Raw genomic sequence first — 18352 nt, 5'->3', positions numbered from 1 at the left:
CCTTTCTAGCCTAGACACAAAACTACGCACAGTCAAGTGCTCCGGGCACTGCTGTTATTATGTCAAAGACACTGGAATCTTATCAACAGTCAAGGAAATGCAGAAGGTTTTAGACAAGGCACTGCAGCAAATAGCTGGCACAAATCAGTTCTAAATCGCAGAACAGCCTGCAGCTCTGCACTGGTCCTAATACCCAGAACTTAAATAGCATGTTTGATCTTCAAAGCACTCAGCATTAACTAACTAATCTGTCCAAACTATGCTCTAAGGTAAATGCTAGCAAAAAGAATATATATATATATATTCTCATTAATTAATGGAGAAATTAAGTCCACAATTAGGTGACTTGTATGAAATCACCAATGGGTTTAGCATCAAAATTCTGACAGAGACTTGGGTATTCCCAGCTCTCATGTCCTCATGTCACACCTTTCCAAGACCAAGGCAAACTTAATCAAGCCCAAGCTCCAAGCTTTGATGATATGCAGAAGACAGCACCTGTAAACATCTGGTTGCTCAACACTGTCAGCTGACCCAAGCACTGCTTGCTCTCTGTGCATTCAGCTGTGTGGAAATGTACTTGAACGGGTTAATGCTTCCCTCGCATAGACTGATTAACTGGTACAATTAACTAATGTGTGACCTTACAGTGACTAAAGCTTTCTCTCCTGACTTTCTCAGAAAAATCCACTTGATCCGTATGCATAATATTGGCAGCAAAGGCCGGGGAAGAAATAGCAAACCACAACCGCTTTGCTGCATGCCTACAGAGTAGGCAGGTTATTACCCCGAGCAGGAAAACCACGTCACCACTCAATCCTTTTTTCCTACAATTTTCTGAGTAGAAACAGAAAACGTTCTCTATTGCTGCTTCCCAGCTGCCCGTGATGGTGCAGGCTGCAGAAGTGCTCCTGCCCACAGCCCTTCCAGGCTGTCACCCTTCCAGCACCCCTTCCCAAAGCAATGTGCCTGCCCAATCAGTACAGTATGTGCCTATTACTTTGTTAATAGGGACCAACCATGAGCCAAATACAAATCAAATCTTGCCCGTGGGCTGACCAACAGTTTACAGATGACTGATACTTACAATCTGTTTGATTTGGGAGACCTGAGGAATCTCTACACAATTTTATTTTACTTCAGTTTCTTAAAAATGAAAAACAAACCTAAGAAAACCTGGGGTACTCCAATAGAGGTTGCTCATGAAAGCTGTTGGCTTGGAAAAGCAAAACACTGGAAGCTGTTTGAGGGATGCAGTCCTAGTGCTGTGCCCATTAAAGTGGAGGGGTCACATCATACCTGCTGCGGTGCTCGTAGCTGCCTTTGCACCGGAACTTGTGGGCTGGGAAGACGGTGAAAATGCCTTCTTCTGAGCTGAAATATTGCCATTTAATCCCAGGGTTTGACTTCAGATTATCAGCAAGAACTGAAAGTTGGACAGGAAAAAGTGGGGTTACAAATGGAGGTGACATATATACACACACAATGATAAACACAATAGAGCTTTAAAAAAGATTTAAGCAACAACAAAAAAAAAACTGTTAAAAAAACCCACACTGCTAAAAAAAAAACTGTATGTTTATTACATTGAGGAAATCCCAGAATATAAAATAGGTTTTGCTGCTTAGACCTCTGTAACCTCGTCCATTAATATTACCTATTCTGGCATCTGTTAAAAAACATGTCTACATGAAGCATGTGATGTACAGTTCTGCGCCTTCTATTGAGCATCTTGCTTTTAGTATTCCTCTTTGGAGGGAGACCCAAAATAACCCAGACAGCTTCATCTCCTTGATCTCATTATTTATCGGACACCCCAATGTTGGGGTTGGAAATCTCTGCAGAGCACATCTCAAACCTCAGCCGTATCCCCCTACAACAAAATACCGGAGCAGCCTATGGTTTCAGTTCACATCCACAGCAGTTTAGCACTTTCTCAAGTTTCCCAGACTGTCTGCAGCCACGATGATCTCCCAACATTCAGCTCAGAGCAATTACCCTGTAAAAACCACTATCTTTGTTCCCCCCCTTCTGCTGCAGCTGTTTGTATTTCCACAGTGCCCACCAGTCCCAGTGACAGCCACAGCCACTTTGAGCAATCCCTGCTTTGAAGAAGTTGCTGCCTGATAAGATGAGGAAGAGAACCAAGGAAGGAACAGAAGAACATGGCATCCAATTCCCACACAGATGTCTGATCTCATTTCTCTCTGCCCTGAGCAGAGGTAACATCAGCCCTGTGATGCTTAAGAGCATGCACTGCTTTTCTCAAGAACTTCACAGAATGGCCTGGGTTGGAAAGGAACCCAAGGATTATGAAGCTCCAATCCTCCCACTGCAGTCCACAAACCTCCACATTTAATACCAGCCCAGGCTGCCAAGAGCCCCATCCAACTTGGTCCCAAACTCTTCCAGTCATTCTGGCAAGTATAATCACCTACCCATCTCCCTACTGTCATACAAATTACAAACTGTTCAGTGCTACTGACTACATGTAATAATTAGTTCACTTCTAAACTGAACATCAGCACTAAATCAAGGCCCAGCCTCAATATCACAGTGCTTGGAGGAAGGCAAAATCTAAGCCTAAATGCAAAGATCTCAGTGGTACCCTTAACTGGGGGCACAGCCTGGGGATACACGTGCCCAGCAGCACCAAAGTGCTGCAAAGCCACTGCCCCTCCACCACCATGAGGCACCAGCTGACCCCAAACTGCTGCAGCCAGAAGCAGTTGGGGAGTATTAGCATGAGAGCATTTGAATCGTTGTTCTCTCTAATTATAAATATCTAAGAAGGCAAAAAGGACTTTTAGAAAGAAAGTCCTGTGTGATAGTTTATAAAACTTCAAAGGGAATGCGATATGATAACACTTAGCACTTCTAGATACCACTTTACATCTTCAAAGGATAGTCAAATCATTAACTAATTAATCTTCAAAGAGAAGCACAAACAGTAAAAAAAAAAAAAAAAAAAAAAGAAAGAAAGAAAAAAAGGAAAGGAACTGCTGAACAGAACTAACTGCTCATTATAAAGGAGTTTCTTACAGTCCTCTTTCTTCACCATCACATCTATGGAGCTGTAGACCTCACGGCTCCCTCCATGCAAAAGAAAATGAATTTCCAGAGTAACACACACAGTGCAGTTCTTTCCAAGAGAAACCTCCATTAAAAATAACAATTCTGAAGATATTTCAGTGCTCCTCAGAAACAACAGCAGGCAGCAACCATGCTTATTTTACATTGATACCCTAATTCTCCAGACCCACTTGCCTGACCCAGCATTTTCTGATTCTAACTGTATTCTGGCTCACGTGCTCTCACCAGAAATAAAAGATCCAATTAAAATTCAGCTGATGGCGTGAGCCCGGCCTGAGGCCAGCTCACTCTTGGGGAGCTGTTTTGTCTCTGAAGGGCACAGAGGTAACAAACCCTTCATTTACAGGCTTTCTACCTTAAAAAGACTTGAGCAGATGGGAAGCATTTGGAGGGGGTGCTAACCCAAATACTTCCACCCAGCCTACCTATCATTTCCAAGTATAGCAACGCAAGGAGCACGACCACAGCACTCCACGTTTCGACTGACCAAGTGTCACAGGCAGGATGCGATAACAAGGCCTTTAACAGAGACCTGGTCCCATCCGCTCATCTTCCTGGGGAAGAGCATTCTGCTATAACACTGCCTGATTTGAAACAGGCTGAGAACATGAAATATTTACCGGCTCTCTGTTTATCCACAAAGATAAAGAATGAGGAACCTGATAACATAAAGCACTGGTGCTGGGCACAAGTGTGTAGTTTAATAAGTAAAGGGCTATTCATATGGTGAGGACAGATCTCTTAATTTAACTGGCTGAAGCCCGCGATTCCATCTAAAGAATAAAAACTCTCTCCCTATCTGTTTTGTAGTAATGGCTAAAAAGAATCCAAATGGAAAACTCGAGCCAACATAAAACAAGCTGTTTCCAAGACTAACAAGACCAAATGAAAAACAAAAACAAAAACCCCACCTAAGCTCAAGAAAAAAAGTGACAAAAGGAGGATATCTGAAGGGCTGCAAGAAATGCATCTATTTTTTTCTTCCTCCTCCCTTCCCCTACAGTTATATTTCCTATGGTACACAATTCCAATAGAGAAAAATTGCACCAAAAAAAATGAGTTCATTATTGAAAGTTTCCTGAGCTACACTTACCCATTTTAACAAATGGTTCTGCCTAGAAACCCAGCCTGCTCTCTGCACCAGGGGCTCTCCAAGGTTTGGGTCTTGTGGCTTGCCTGGAGCCTGTGGTGCAGATTCCATTCCCTTCCAACATCTACAAGTTCCCCACTCCAACCCCACTTTCTTGTGCTGTGCACGGAGCCAGCCAAGATTAACATTTAAAGCACAGAGATTGAGGCCAAGCACAGCTGAGTTTAAATTTATGTTTGACCGAGAGCTTTTTATAGGACAGATTATTTCGTAGGCAAAACTTAGGCAGGGAAAATGAGATACCCATGGGAATTGTTTTATATTGAGAATGAAATGATCAGCCCATTCAGGAAGACATGCTGGCAGATGGACTGGCCAGCTTACTTACAGAAACTGTGGGCAAACGAGAGCAGAGCACAGGAGCTCCTGATTTTGGAGCTGAGAGAGCAGAGGGCTTTCAGACCTTTTCCCCAGAAGGCTGACCAGTGTGGGGTCCCTCCCCAGTACATGTTTCATCAGCATGGCTCAATCTGGGGGAAGCTGAGGGCTGCCCAGCCAGACTAAAATCTGAATGAGCAAAGTGAGGCAGGAGAAAAAATACATGATCCAAACAACCAGAAGCATCAGCAGGTCTTAGGAGGCCTCTCAGTGCAGGAAAACACTTCAGCTAGAGTCTGGACTCAAACTGGAATACATATTCTCACTCGCACTGCATGGGGATACTGAAGAGGGAAGCAGGAAAAATCAGGGAGACCTTTTGTTGCTTGATCTTCATCCTCTTTCAAAGTGAGTTTTAGTTTAGAAATAACAAATACATTTCCATAGTGTCATTCAGAAACAGCTCCTGCACAAAGCGCCCTCTCCTATGTGCATCCTCTAAGGTAAATGGTACTACAGAACTGTGCTATGAGCCAGGAAGTTGTTTCAAAAGAGAGAGGTGACAAAAGCTAGTTACTTCTAAAAACATTAGGGGAGAGGACTGAGGGTAATCACTGCTTGCAAGTCACCCACAGCAAACCTCAGGTTTCACTACATCTGTACTCATCAGCTGCCAGTCCTCAAAGAAACCTCTTGCTACTCCATTTCAGTCTTCCCATTCCGTTTTTTCTCTCAAGGGCATTTTCTGGCATTAGAAAAGATCCCACCAAAGGCTGAGCTTGAGAGCTGCTAACTTGAAAGCAGCTAGTGTGCATAACTTTAGGATAGAAAGCACCAAAGAAATGATGGTGATGAGACGTATACCAGGAAATCAGCTTGTTTGCCCAGCAAAGATGTACTGTACGGTGCATGGGATGGAAAGGAACCTGTGGGGGCTGGTGTGATCTGGCTTTTTATTTTTGCTAAGTAAAAAACAACCAAACCCAACACAACACAACCAAATGACATCTACAATCCAAATCTACAGTGTTCTCTAATTTACAGCACTATACATCATAAAAAGTTGAGAAGCAAGATAAAGCACTTAGACAAAAGCTCTAGCAAGGAACCTGAAAGGCAGGTATTAATGCAAGGTGATCGTGTAAAAAATGAAGGAAAATAAAGAAAACTGTGACACGCTGGAGAAACAAAAGCTTAATTTTGCTCAGGGATAAATCACATGGATTTGGTTCTAAAGCACTCCCTGCTCTTGAAGTGTGTCAAGGCAATGAATGAGTTGACAGTGAAGACAGAAATGCTCTGACAAAGAAAGGAAACATTTCAGAATGTCCCTATATTTTGCAGTCTTTGAAAACGCAGCCTCACATTAGCTCAACAGGGCTAAGAAGATCAGAGAAACTTCTGTGCTTGGCCTCATCAGGAGCTGACACCACTGATGCCAAAGCAGACATGCCTAGGAAGGAAAGTACCTTGGAAGGAAGAAAGGAAGAACAAAGTGCATAAACCACAACAAAATTATCCATGGTAGGCTGGAATTGAATCTTCATGGCATTTTCATAAAGTACTTAAGGCTAAGGGCATTACTTTAGGTATCATCTTTCAATCATGAAATCTCAAATTAAGAGCACTGTGACAGTTTCAAGGAGAAATAAAAGCCTGTTGCTATGGCAATCAGTGCTAATTCCCCATGCCAAGGAAACGTTACAGTCCAGTGGAAAAAAAGCCTATAACAGAAGGAAAATACCCCAAACTCTACTACTTACCAGAATTTAAATCACGTCCCGGATTGAAGGCTCTGCTGTTGACAGTGGTGGACAGTCGGTCACAGCTAATTGTCCTGGAAACGTTGGTGTTAAAATTGCCATCGAATCTGAAACAACAACAGCAACCTATTAAACATACACAGCTTTTGCTATGGACATAAATATTATGAAGGTTCAATGAGAAATAATTATTAGTTTTGAAACTCCAACATTACACATATGTTAAGTGCCCATAAAAATTGTGAAACCCAAGACCAGAGGACTGAAAACTCATCACAGTTGGACTGTATTTGCTCTCTACCACAGTAGGTTGCATTTTTGGCTTGAGGAGTTACTTCACAGCTATGATCATGAGAGACTGAGCTCTTTCATCTAGATTAGTAGAGGTTTCAGCTTGGGATACATGCACAGCTTCTAGGCATGCCATCAGCACCTGTCTCTTCCAGTGGCTGAACCTTCACTAATATGAGTATTTCCTCATTCACCTTTTAAAATATTATACCAAATATCTTGGAAGAAAAGGATTTCTTCTTTGAGTCCTTTGGTTAAAAAATCTAGGAGTCAGAGCAACACTAAATGTATTTTTTGAGTAGTAACACTAAAGGGCTCTAAGTAACTACAAACATTTCTGAAGCTCTCAAAGACTTAAAAGTAGTTTACATAGACAAATTCTACTCATTAATATCTTTCTGAGATTGAGCATTTGATGCCATTTGACTTACAGTGATTATTCTGGGGTTTCAAAAACTATCTGCCTCCTCTAAAAGATTTTTCTACCATCAATCTACTTCTGAGCAATGACAAGAAACTGCAGGCAAGGCCTGCAGAAGATCATGTTCTGGATGAGGAGCCTTGCTGCAATGCTGGCTGTTAAGAAGCAAGTCCTGGGGAGAAACTGGACAGAGTCAGAGTTTGTTCAATGCTGTCAAGACTACAATACAAATGATAAAATATATCTACATCAAAAGGTCCCGAGCAACTTGATTAATACCAACAGCACCTCAATAACTTACATATGTGCATACAGCCCTCACCCAGAGCTATTCTAATGCTCTCACTTTAGCTCAAAGCACATACACACTGAAGACATGTTAAACATTCTTAATTTAGTTGCTGTCAACTGCACATAGATGTTTAACCAGCTATATTTTTTCATACACATGTACACATACATATATAAACATATCTACAAACACCCGTGTGCATACTATAACATAGCAGAAAGCCCGAAATACTGGGTGAAAGCTGACACAGAAAACAAACACCACTCTTAAGGCTGAAAATTGTAATTGAGAAATTGAAATTCAGAAAGCTGCATCAAGTATGGAGCCCAGTAAAACAGAGTGAGGTGGATCGCCTCATTCTGGCCTTGTAGGGCACTTGGTGCACTTCCTAGACACAAACAGATAATAAAACAACGTGCTTCTAAATCATCCCATTAAAACAACAATTAACAGAAACAAGAATGGAGGCCACAGACAGATGGAACTGGTTACTGCAAGGAAATGTCATGTTCTGACTGCAGGAAGCAAGTCTTTTAAAGCAGACTAAATCCCTCCTACTCCGGTATCTTTTCTTTCAGTCCTGTTGTTCAAAGCCCTTTCCTCCTAAAGGAATGAAGCAGCTGCTCCAGGACAGCCAAACAGTGGACCTGCTGTCAGCCCATCTCTTGGTTGTGGGATACTCACATGTGGGACACAGAAGAACTGTGTATGACTTAGAGGAGATCTGTGAAGACCGAGGAAAAGCATTTGTTGGTAGGCTTAAGATCACCACTCCTGTATATAAGTGAATCCACTTGCAAAAATGTTGATATCACAGAACCAAACAAGCACTACTGAAGCAGGCAGAGGAGTTCACGGAGATCGCAGGTTGGCATCCTGCACACCACACATGCCAGCACAACCACACCGAAGGCTGGGCTGCTTAAAGCAGAGGCTGAGCTTCCAAGCATAGTGCAGCACAGCCTGCCCCACGTTCAGAAGTGTGCTCTTCAAGTGGAGGAGTCATTTCCTGAGAGCTTAGGAGTGCACTCCTGAATGATTTCCTGATTCACAAATAACCAGTCCTTTATGCAAACACACAACAAAACCACAGACACTTCCTCAGCCTTTGCATCAGGTTAAATGCGATGCTGCAGAGCCACAAGAAGCCTGGTTTTATTACATGGCTCGAGCTCAAGAGAGCAGAGGCTCTTTTCAAAGAAAACCTAATCAAATTTAAAATTTGAATATGCAAAAAAAATTAATCGTTATCGATTACTATTTGTTGCCTTTTTAGTGTCTCCATTGTAGCACTGAAGCAACAATGAAAACAGTGTCTCCTTAAGCTGCCATGCTGGTAAGTCATTTTCATTAATATTCATTAGCACTGTACACGTTTTAATGTAATGACATTAGTCATAAAAGTGATGAATGAGTGAGTGCACAAAGTTACTGAGGGACCAACGCTTCATGACCCCCTCTGGAACTTAAAAGACTTAAAAGAAAGGGAAAGTGTGATGGATGCAATAAAGTGCCTTCCATATAGGCAACCCTATAATATTACTTAGACCAGTGACTGTTTAAACAGAGCTCTAATATACAAAATACTGAAAAGATACATTTTTTGGCATTGAAAATCACCATGTAGATACAAATATGCACAAAGAGAACATTTTTGCTATTTTCTCTCTGTATTTCAGCACAGAAAGCACAGAGGGAGTCCCGGAGCAGTGGGACACACATGGGTTCTCTCTCTCCTCTCTGCAATATTTCCCACACCTCAGTCCTTCAATCAATGCACACAAACACAATCTGCTCCTACCCAACAAGCAGAAATGGTGCTCATTCTTCTGTCGGATAACGAATCTTAGGACTGAGATTAATTAGCAAAGGATGGGCTTCACATGGTACATGTTTATCTTTGAGCAAAACGAGCCAGACACTGCAAATTACACATCTCAGTGCTAGAGAAATATTTCCAAGGGACACCCCTGGACAAACTCTCGGGGAAAGATAATGACTTTCCAGGATGTAAGCTAATTGCCCCAGTGCTCCCATCAAAACCTATTAGCGACAGCAGCAGGATACCTCATTAGCAACTAACGTTATTCACGTCTCAATAAATGTCGAGTTTTATTTCAAAATCACCTGGAATTTTCCTCTGCTCTTACATTACATCCTAAATCACCTCTCACACTCTCTCAGAACAGCACTTGCGTCGTGCTATGCAGCTCTCACACCACTAGCTGTGAGTTACCCATGGGGAGGTTGCATCTCTCTGGGTTTAAAATGTTGACTGTTCTGCTCCATTGCTTCCTTACTCTCTCAAAGCTGCCGAGCTGCATTTCACATCACTCCCTCATGGCAGACCTTAGCACAGGGTTTTGAGCAGATGACCATTAGGTCCATTTCTGGCCCACTTCTGGGAAGGCAAAAAACAGAAGAACTGACCCCAGTAGCGTTCTCAAGCCACAGCCATCTCTTGCTGCCCTGCCTCAGCTTGTTTGCATTGCTCCTCTTGCTCAAGCATGCCAAAGCACTTCAATGCAGGAACTGACACAGGCAAGTCCCTCTGCTTTTGTTGGTGAGTATTCTGTCGCCCATCAGGACAAGGAAGGGACAGATGCCTAAATGATCAGTACCAGAGCTGGGAAAAGAGCAGAGAAGTCCTCCAGCCAAGGCCAGCCCTCCTTTCTCCTACTACAGCACACACACAGCAGAAGGAGAATAAAGTTAAGAGGAAAGTGGTATAAATAAAACATGCAGAAGAGGAATTTTTTATAAGGCCATGAATTAAACACCAGCCCTCAGACGGAGCTGTCATCCCCCGCTCTGAGCTGAGCAGGTATCTGCTTTACCAGCTGCAGTCGGGTGCAGCTCACCTTGTTTTGCATCCTGCTGGACACAGCCAGATCTGCTGCACACAGACCCAGAGCAGAGCAGCTCCTGGCACAGCTGAAGGTGCTTGGGAAGCCCAGAACAGAACCTGGAGAGGCAGCACTGAGGCTGGCTGAGGCTTCAACATTCACATTCATTTTAATCACAGCAGAGAATTTCCCACATGCTTCTTATGACTGCTCTCAGCTGTTCCAGTTACGTACTGTTGAACAGTTTGGTGATCATCAATATTAAAGCAACAATTAAAACCAAAGCCTCAGCACTGCAATGGGTGTTTGCAGCGACCACTGCTTTCCCTGGCTGCACCTTTCCTGCTGTTTACATACAAGATCCATGCAATGTATGTGCACACAGGGCACATTTTCCAGAGTCGTGCACACCTTCACGTCATTTCTTTTGGAAGAAGTTATTCCAGATTTGTATTTCAGGGTTTACAGGCAAGCATTGCTCTCCGTATGAGGAAGGCTGAATTTTTAACAGCGTTTCTCACTTCTGCCAGCAGAAAAGACAACAGATTGAGCAAAGTGAGCAACGGAACCCTCTGACCGATGCCGCTTTTGGAATGTGGCTCCAAAGCTCACAGTGCCACAGCCAACCCTCATGGACATCCTCCAAAATCCTCACCGGGAAAATAAATAAATAAAAGAACCCACAACGCTATGTTTAGATGTAATTAGATTTCGTACTTACTCAAACAAGAGGATAAAAACCCCAAAACATTGGCTGAAATTCAGTTTCAAGACCATTCCCGTTTCCCCCCACCCTTCTCTCCCTAAAAATCCCTTCCTTCTGGATTCACTTTAATGAACAACCGATCGAAACTGCATCCCGAGGGAGCAAACAGAGCAGCGACTCCCACTTTGATCTCTTCCCCATGGAGAAACGCACTCCCTGCCTGGCTTGCAAGATGTTCACTTGATTGACGTTTGCTCTGATGTGCAAACTGCTTTGAACTTCAGACATTTAATTCCCATCAGGCTGCACTCATTTTTATTCTCCTTCAACAGGATTTACAAGCAGGAGATCAGCAAATGCAGAAGATAAAATAAATTTGCAGGAGCTTTGAATCTCACATCAAAACAGCATTCAAGTGAGCTCCAATTGGATTTTGTTTGGCCTGAATTTGCAGTGTAAATCAGCCTCTTTTGTACAGTTTCAGTTTGGGGACAAATAAGGGAGCAGTGCACAGAAATGATGTCTGAGCAGTGACCGAGGGGCTCTCATTGTTCTGAACCTCAGTATGTTCTGTCCTGTTCCATCCATACCAATTTCAGGACAATTTTAGTACGCAAATGGAATGATGGAAGTTCAATGAAAATCTGGCGTTCTGTTTTAGATTCTCAGCTAAGCACATCTTCCAGATAGTAGGAGAAAATCCTCACTCATGTTCTTTGTGCTAAAATCCTCAGATACAGTAGGAACCACAAACTCAAATAGGACGCTGGGACAACAGCTCTTGCGTGATCAGTTTCATTAACATGTTGATGACTCTGCTCACCAGTTTCTTAGGGCAAGGCACAGAAGTTGCTCTAATTAGAATCATAGAATTACCCAGGTTGGAAAAGACCTTGAAGATCATCAAGTCCAACAGCAGCCTAACCATAATACCCTAACTCTAACAACCCACTGCTAAATCATATCATAAATCAATTACTTCAAGTCCTGCTTGGAAAAATCCAAGTATATTTGTATGTAAAGCATATATTTAGTCATTTCCTAAGCCATTTCCTGCTGCAGTTCCTGAACAAAACAAGGTGCCACAATTGGCCCCATGCATGTGCCTGCATTTTCTAGAAACCCACTCATTGCTGCAGACACTCCATAAGAAAAGGAAATGCATCTTAAATTCCCTTCAGCATGGCCCACCCTCTTCTGCTTTGGAAGTGCAGCTCTTAAGATATTGCAGCAACTGAATGGATCCCTGTTATCTCTCACTTGGCTGCTCAGAGAGGAAAGATAAACACTGAAGGAGCTGCGATAAAACTGAACTGCATTAGCAAATATTTAACCATCTGTTTAAAAAGGAAAATCCAGACCACTTCTGAAGGCGGCACCGTAGTCTGGGAGTAAATGATTTTCAAACATAGGTTTGTAAATTCACTTACTCAAACAGCTCTGCTATGGGTGCGTAACACAGCCCTGCCAACAAATGTTTCTCCATTCCATCTCCTTTCGTAAATTCAGATAAAACGCATTCCTTGGGCACTTATCAGTATTGTGAAGTGAGGAACAAAACCAGATTTCCAGCTGCCTCCAAACACATACGTTAGCAGTAAAGCATTATCTGCATAGATATGTGCATCCCCAGGAGACCCGCGACCATCTTCCACAGATGCCAGCAGTGGAACCCACCTCTGGTCTCAGGGGACAAGGAGATGGGGAGACATCCTCAGCACACACCAGGACAGCACAGGGAGACAGAGCGGGGCAGAGGAGGAGAAGAGGAGGCCTGACTTAGGAATATTTATTGTCCCTTCAAAATTGCCCTCTCTGTCTCTGTGGTGGAAAAGCTGCAGAGGCAGCTGCATGTTCCCTAACAAATGCAAGTGAATAAGAAGCTATCGGTTCTTTTATTTTAGGGGGCAGCCACCTCTCTGCAGTTACACAGGGCCTTGATGTGCTGAGAATGCCGGCTCCATAAAGCCTGTACTCACAAACAGTGCCTGCAAGGGGCCAGTTGGGTGACTCTGCCTCTACCCTGCCTGGTGAAGCCAGGCCGTCACAACCCCACCTCTGAAAGCTCTCCACATGAGGCAGCCAGCAGTCAGCTCCTCCCTAAAAGGCTGTTATGCACACCTGGCAGGTGACGACCACTCCAGCAGGACACACACCACCATATTAACTTATTTTTGTGTGTGGCCCATATGTGAGAGCAGGTATGGAATATCTGCTTCTGTGCTTGTTGAAGCGATGCTGTCTGGTTGCTCTTCTCACCTACTGCCTCTCCTTCCATTGTCACTATGTTTATTTTCATCTCCAAATCTTAAGTAGAACTGAAAATGCAAACAGCAATACCTGAAGCAAGGAACAGCAAAAGCTAAAGATCCACCTCCGCTTTGCAATACTTGCATATATACTTAACTGTATGATTCATTTCCATTTACGTGAGCTCACACCGAAATGCTTTGGTAAACCAGATGAGCGTAAGCATATGATTAAATGTTTGCTGAATTAAGACCTATGGAAGCATCACTTACAGAACAGCTCAACAGCCACCAGCTGCACTGTCACATCAAGTAGATCCGCCATATTTAGTTTATTAATTCTCACTATTTTCCAAAGCAAGTCAGTGCCACTGCACAAACCCACCTTGGTGGAGAGAACAAGTGCATGACTGATGATACAGACACCAGTCTGGATGCTGTATGTTGGTTACAGCATGGCAACCAAAAGCAGTTGGTTGCCATACTGTACATGAAAACAGTCAGCCTGCTCACTCTGATTTAGAGCAGCACGTGTCTCACCATGGGCTGAATCACAGCTGCATGGAAACTTACCCACTGGGGCTCTTCATCACAGAAGCCAACATCACATAATGGCAATAAAATAAATGTTTTCCTTATCATATCTCACTGCTCCACTGAACAAGCACTTTAAGCGCCAAGTTCGTTTTATGTTCCAGCTTGCGCTTTGTTGGTTCTGTTTCATATCATTTATTTACAGTCACAGAGTGTGGTATCCTCTATCCTCACAGTTTATCTCAAGCAACACAGCAAGCTGTCTTGTAAGCCAGAGCTCCGATTTTCAAGACGAATACAAGCACACACAAGGCCACAAGGATAATTTTGTTAATGCTAACAACAAATAAGATGATTTTGAGTTCTTTTTCTGGTGGCTTGGTATCTTCATTTACTTTAGTTCTCTAGGGAATATTTCATTATCTCCACTTCAGACAGACTAACAAAATTGCACAGCAATAGAACTTTCAAACAAACAAAGATATTTGGAGAAGAAAAATTTAGAGAAAACCACTTTAAATTACAGCACTCTAATAACCTTGGGCACAGCTTTCCAACAGAACAATTAGCAGATACGCCTTATTTTAATGGGTAGTAACATGCAACCAAATAACACGAAGGACATCTTAGGGGTTTTTCCACTCCTCTCAAAGCGTTCAGGTTATTCCAGATGGACAGAAACAATGTACAAGAGTTTTTAGTGAGATCACATCCTCTCATGAAACACCATCTTGCATTTTGGTATCCCAGTGACTGAATTGGAATGGAAGCCTTTCAACCACCCACACGGGCATACACCACTTCAGCAGGTTTGCTTTAATCAAGCCAAGTAACTAAATATTGAAAATAGTGGTATAGGGCCTAAATGAGGAGCCCGGCAAATAGAAAACCCATGTCTATACTTGGCCAGCTGTGGCCTCCTGTTCATTTTTTGAATTGCTTTAGTCAATGGATTCTCATGCCAGTCCACCATAAGAAACTTCTGAAGATAAATCATTTTGAGGGACAACGTTAAAAGAAATTCATGAAAGTTTCCAGGTTAAGAGCACAGCTCATTTTTTATTAAAAATTAAGCAATCCTGACAAGAGGATTGGAAATTTCCTCATTCCTCCTTTTCCTCACCCCTTGCTTTCAAGTGTTACTGCTGATAGCACAGAGACACCAGGCAGCTGAAAGGTGTTCATCCTCAATTCATCCCTGACCTGTCTGCCAGGAGCCTGGCCATTTAGCACCAGAGGCACTAGCATTCTGTGTGGCCACTCTGTCCAGTATGAACTGCACTGAGACCACTAGACCTAACCCACGGCCACAACCAAACAGAGAGGTACTGGTTTCTTTGGAGCCACCTTAGGCTTAGCTCTATTCAGATTTCTTCCTTTTGAGCCAATCAAAATAAACAAAAGCTGAAGAAGCCTTTCTCTTCAGGCACAGGTTCACACAGTACATTTGAATGCAGTGAGCATCTTAAAACTGTGCACAAACAAAGGTTAATGCCACGCTTCAGCAAAGATGAAAGAATGCTGACTCTAAAAGCCAAGCTATCTTATAAAGCCAAATTACAGATGTTTTTAATATTTATTACCCAAATTACCTTCCTCTCTAAAATGTTTTTACATCAGAGTGAGAATAAACAATGAAAATTTATTCTGTAATCAAAGCTCGCTGTGTATAACAAATGATGACAGTGTTACTCTTGTTCGTTTCAAGCACATATGGAAGTGAAGCATTTAAAATGTTGATTGTTTAAAAGAAATAATTACACCATTATTGGAAGAATCAGACCTTCTGTCACACCTTCCTACAATTAGGAAACGCAAAGGAGTTCCTGTAAACATGGAACATAATATAAGATGATTAAAGACAACCAACTGCCTGGATTTTCAAAACTCTTGCATTTATAAGCAAAACAAATTGAAAATGAACCAAGTTGGTTTCCCAGCAATGTACTCAGTTTCTGTACATCTCTGTGTATCAAACAGCAGCAAATCAACTCGACTAAGCTGTAATGCAATACCTCTAGCATGTGATGGGCTGACCAACTCATGATCTTGGCTTCTGAACTTCAAAGGAAAAGTCTCATGACCAGCTTCAGAAGAGCTACCCAGGCTAAGCCTTGTCTCAGTACAAAACAGGTACCCTGCACACGGACTCATTCTGTATAAAAGTCTATTTTATTCTGTTAAAATCTGAACAACCCTTTTTTTGTTGTTGTTGTTTAAGCAGAGTCCCAGACCTTGTTAATAGCTCCTCATTGAAACGCACACACAGGGGACAGCGTAAGGAGCATGTCTGGAGTACTGCCTTCCTGTTTTCCTCAGCTATCAAGAATGGAAGAGAAATACACACTGTTTTTGCAAAATAAATACCTTTCTCTTTTTTCTTCGCAGGTTAAATGTCAACATCAGTAACTTCAGAATGTAATACTTACTCCATCATAGATGGTGGAATAGTGCAGCAGTCCTGGATTGCAGTCAGTGGCGATGTGAGGTGAGCAGTGTACGATGCTTCCACTACTTGCTTGTTACGATTCACAACATCCAAGTAACGGTTAAACTTCTCACGGATTTTTTTTGCCAACTGAAAAAATAAAAGAAGGAGTAAAATGAACATTCACTCAGTTTCTTTATAATACTATGTTCCTTAATAACAAACTTGAATGGAAAGTAAAAACCACATATGTTAAAAGCTAATAGTTGTCTGCCTTGTCATTGTTCTCCCTGTTTTGTTGGCTCGAGGCATTGACAAGTCATGTAATTTGTAGTATTGGCCACAGAAAACAGTACACACAACAAAATACATTTACCATCTAGCAGTGGGTACTTAAACACTGCGCTCTGCATGCGCAAAGAGTGAAATTTCCTTCTGCTCTTTAAGGAGTAGAGCCTTGATCTGGCTCTACCCATCCCACTGTGCTCACTGCTGGAGCTCTCCAGCATGATGCTCTTTGAGGCCTGATGAAGATGGGATGGCCCAAAGACAACCTAAAGACCACAAATGGGAGCCTAAAACAGCCCCAATAGTAACCTTGCAGGAAACTTCACCCCAGAAGTTATCCTTCTATGAAAATGTAGTTAAATATTGCAGTGTTTCAGGAGCAAACAACAAATGGCAACGTCAGTGCACCAAATGTATTTAGGAGAACAAGCTCAGGATCCAGACATCCCCAAAGAAAGCCATGAACATTGGCTTTCCATTTTCCATTCCAACATTGTTGGAACCCAACAGTCTCCTCGGACAGGAGGATCTGTGCAGGTGTATGTCACAATTCCTTTCACATAGTTCTCTACATTGCAGTTTGGGCAAACAAACCCTCCCAGTTCTTGCATCTGTCCTTGCAGCTCCTGCTGCTTTCCATGGCTGGAGCTGAGCACCTCAAAGGTGATTTTCTATACTGAGTTAGCAGCTCACCATAAGCTGTGGCTCTTTAACTTCAGACAATAAATAAACAAATAAATAAATAATCTGTATTAATATTATTTAATAAAATATAAGAGAATAGGGAAAAAAGCCAACATCTCACACAGTCTTTCTGGCTGTCACATTCCCTTCTGACTGATGTAGCCTTGTGCAAACCAGGACAAGGTTGTATTTTTCTCCTTTCAGAAAACAAACCAATCGACCTGACATCTCACTTCAACAGCTCTTGGATCTTCAAAAATTAGCCATAATTTGCAATAAATAAATAAGGAATGACAAAAAATGAATTCTAACCTTATCATAGGACAGCTTGGGCTGGAATGGATCTCAAGGATCATGAAGCTCCAACCCTTCTGCTGCCAGCAGGTCCACCAACTTTCATATCTAATACCAGACCAGGTTGCCCAGGGCCCCATCCAGCCTGGCCTTGGACACCTCCAGGGACGGGGCACTCTGTCTTTAGAAATAGCTAATCCCTAACTTTAGAAATAACTGATTTGAGTACTTCTCTTTAATAGCAGGGCTGTGGAAGCTGCTCTGCTGTCAGGTAAGGCCTTGCTGGTCTTCACAGCACACTTGCCTAATGACTTAGCAGGGGGAAATTGGAAGGGAAATATCTGCGGCTGCTATTTGAGCAGACGTGAGAGTAAACATGGTCACCAGGGAGCACTGGGTTTTGCAAGGAATGTTTACTAGGGCTATTGCTCCTTGTCTTTCATTCAAAGTGAGGGCTAAGTGAACTACATCAGGCATACACACAGTTCACCCTGGTGCACCCAGTGCACTTCTCATACCAACATACCTCTTGTGCATTCACCAGCCATAGCATACTGCAATGCTGAATACTTGGAAATATTTCATTTTCTCCATTTCTTTAAAACACTTTCTTGGTTTCTCTATTTGTAACCACCAAATGAGAAAGAGTGTGATGAAAAAGCGACCACAGGAACTTCCTCAGCAGAACAAAACCACCACGGAGCACCAGAACACGAGGGCTCTCGCTTGGAATTGCTGCTTTTCCCTGATAAGTAAATGCTGCACAAAGTGAGATTCAGGTACTGATGAGTTTTCACATCCAGGTGGAACAAAGAGAGCACCCACACCTTAAGTTCAGTTTGCAGATAGGAGCAAATCTGCTGGCAGAGGAGCCATTAAAGAGCTTAGTGCCTGAGCTGCACCTCCCAGCTAAAACCTTTCAGCAGCTCAGAGTCAGTGTGTCATGTTTATTAAATGGGCTCCACCACTTCAGCCACACACATTTCATCAGTGAG

The 18352-nt window shown here is 42.6% G+C and overlaps 1 protein-coding gene across 1 annotated transcript in view; it reads right to left on the bottom strand.

Moving 5' to 3' along the window:
* The window catches only part of CACHD1 (cache domain containing 1), a 79742-nt gene that overhangs the window by 28127 nt on the left and 33263 nt on the right, over positions 1–18352 (bottom strand). Inside the window, 3 exon segments of the mRNA XM_015870815.3 lie at positions 1300–1426; positions 6325–6431; positions 16093–16241. Of these exon segments, the coding sequence (XP_015726301.3) occupies positions 1300–1426; positions 6325–6431; positions 16093–16241 (383 nt within the window).

This window comes from Coturnix japonica, chromosome 11, assembly GCF_054131305.1.
Source record: "Coturnix japonica strain WE chromosome 11, WE-NBRP24, whole genome shotgun sequence".
Taxonomy (NCBI): domain Eukaryota; kingdom Metazoa; phylum Chordata; class Aves; order Galliformes; family Phasianidae; genus Coturnix; species Coturnix japonica.
The sequence above is the reverse complement of the archived record's forward strand: the minus strand, read 5'-3'. Positions and strand labels throughout refer to the sequence as shown.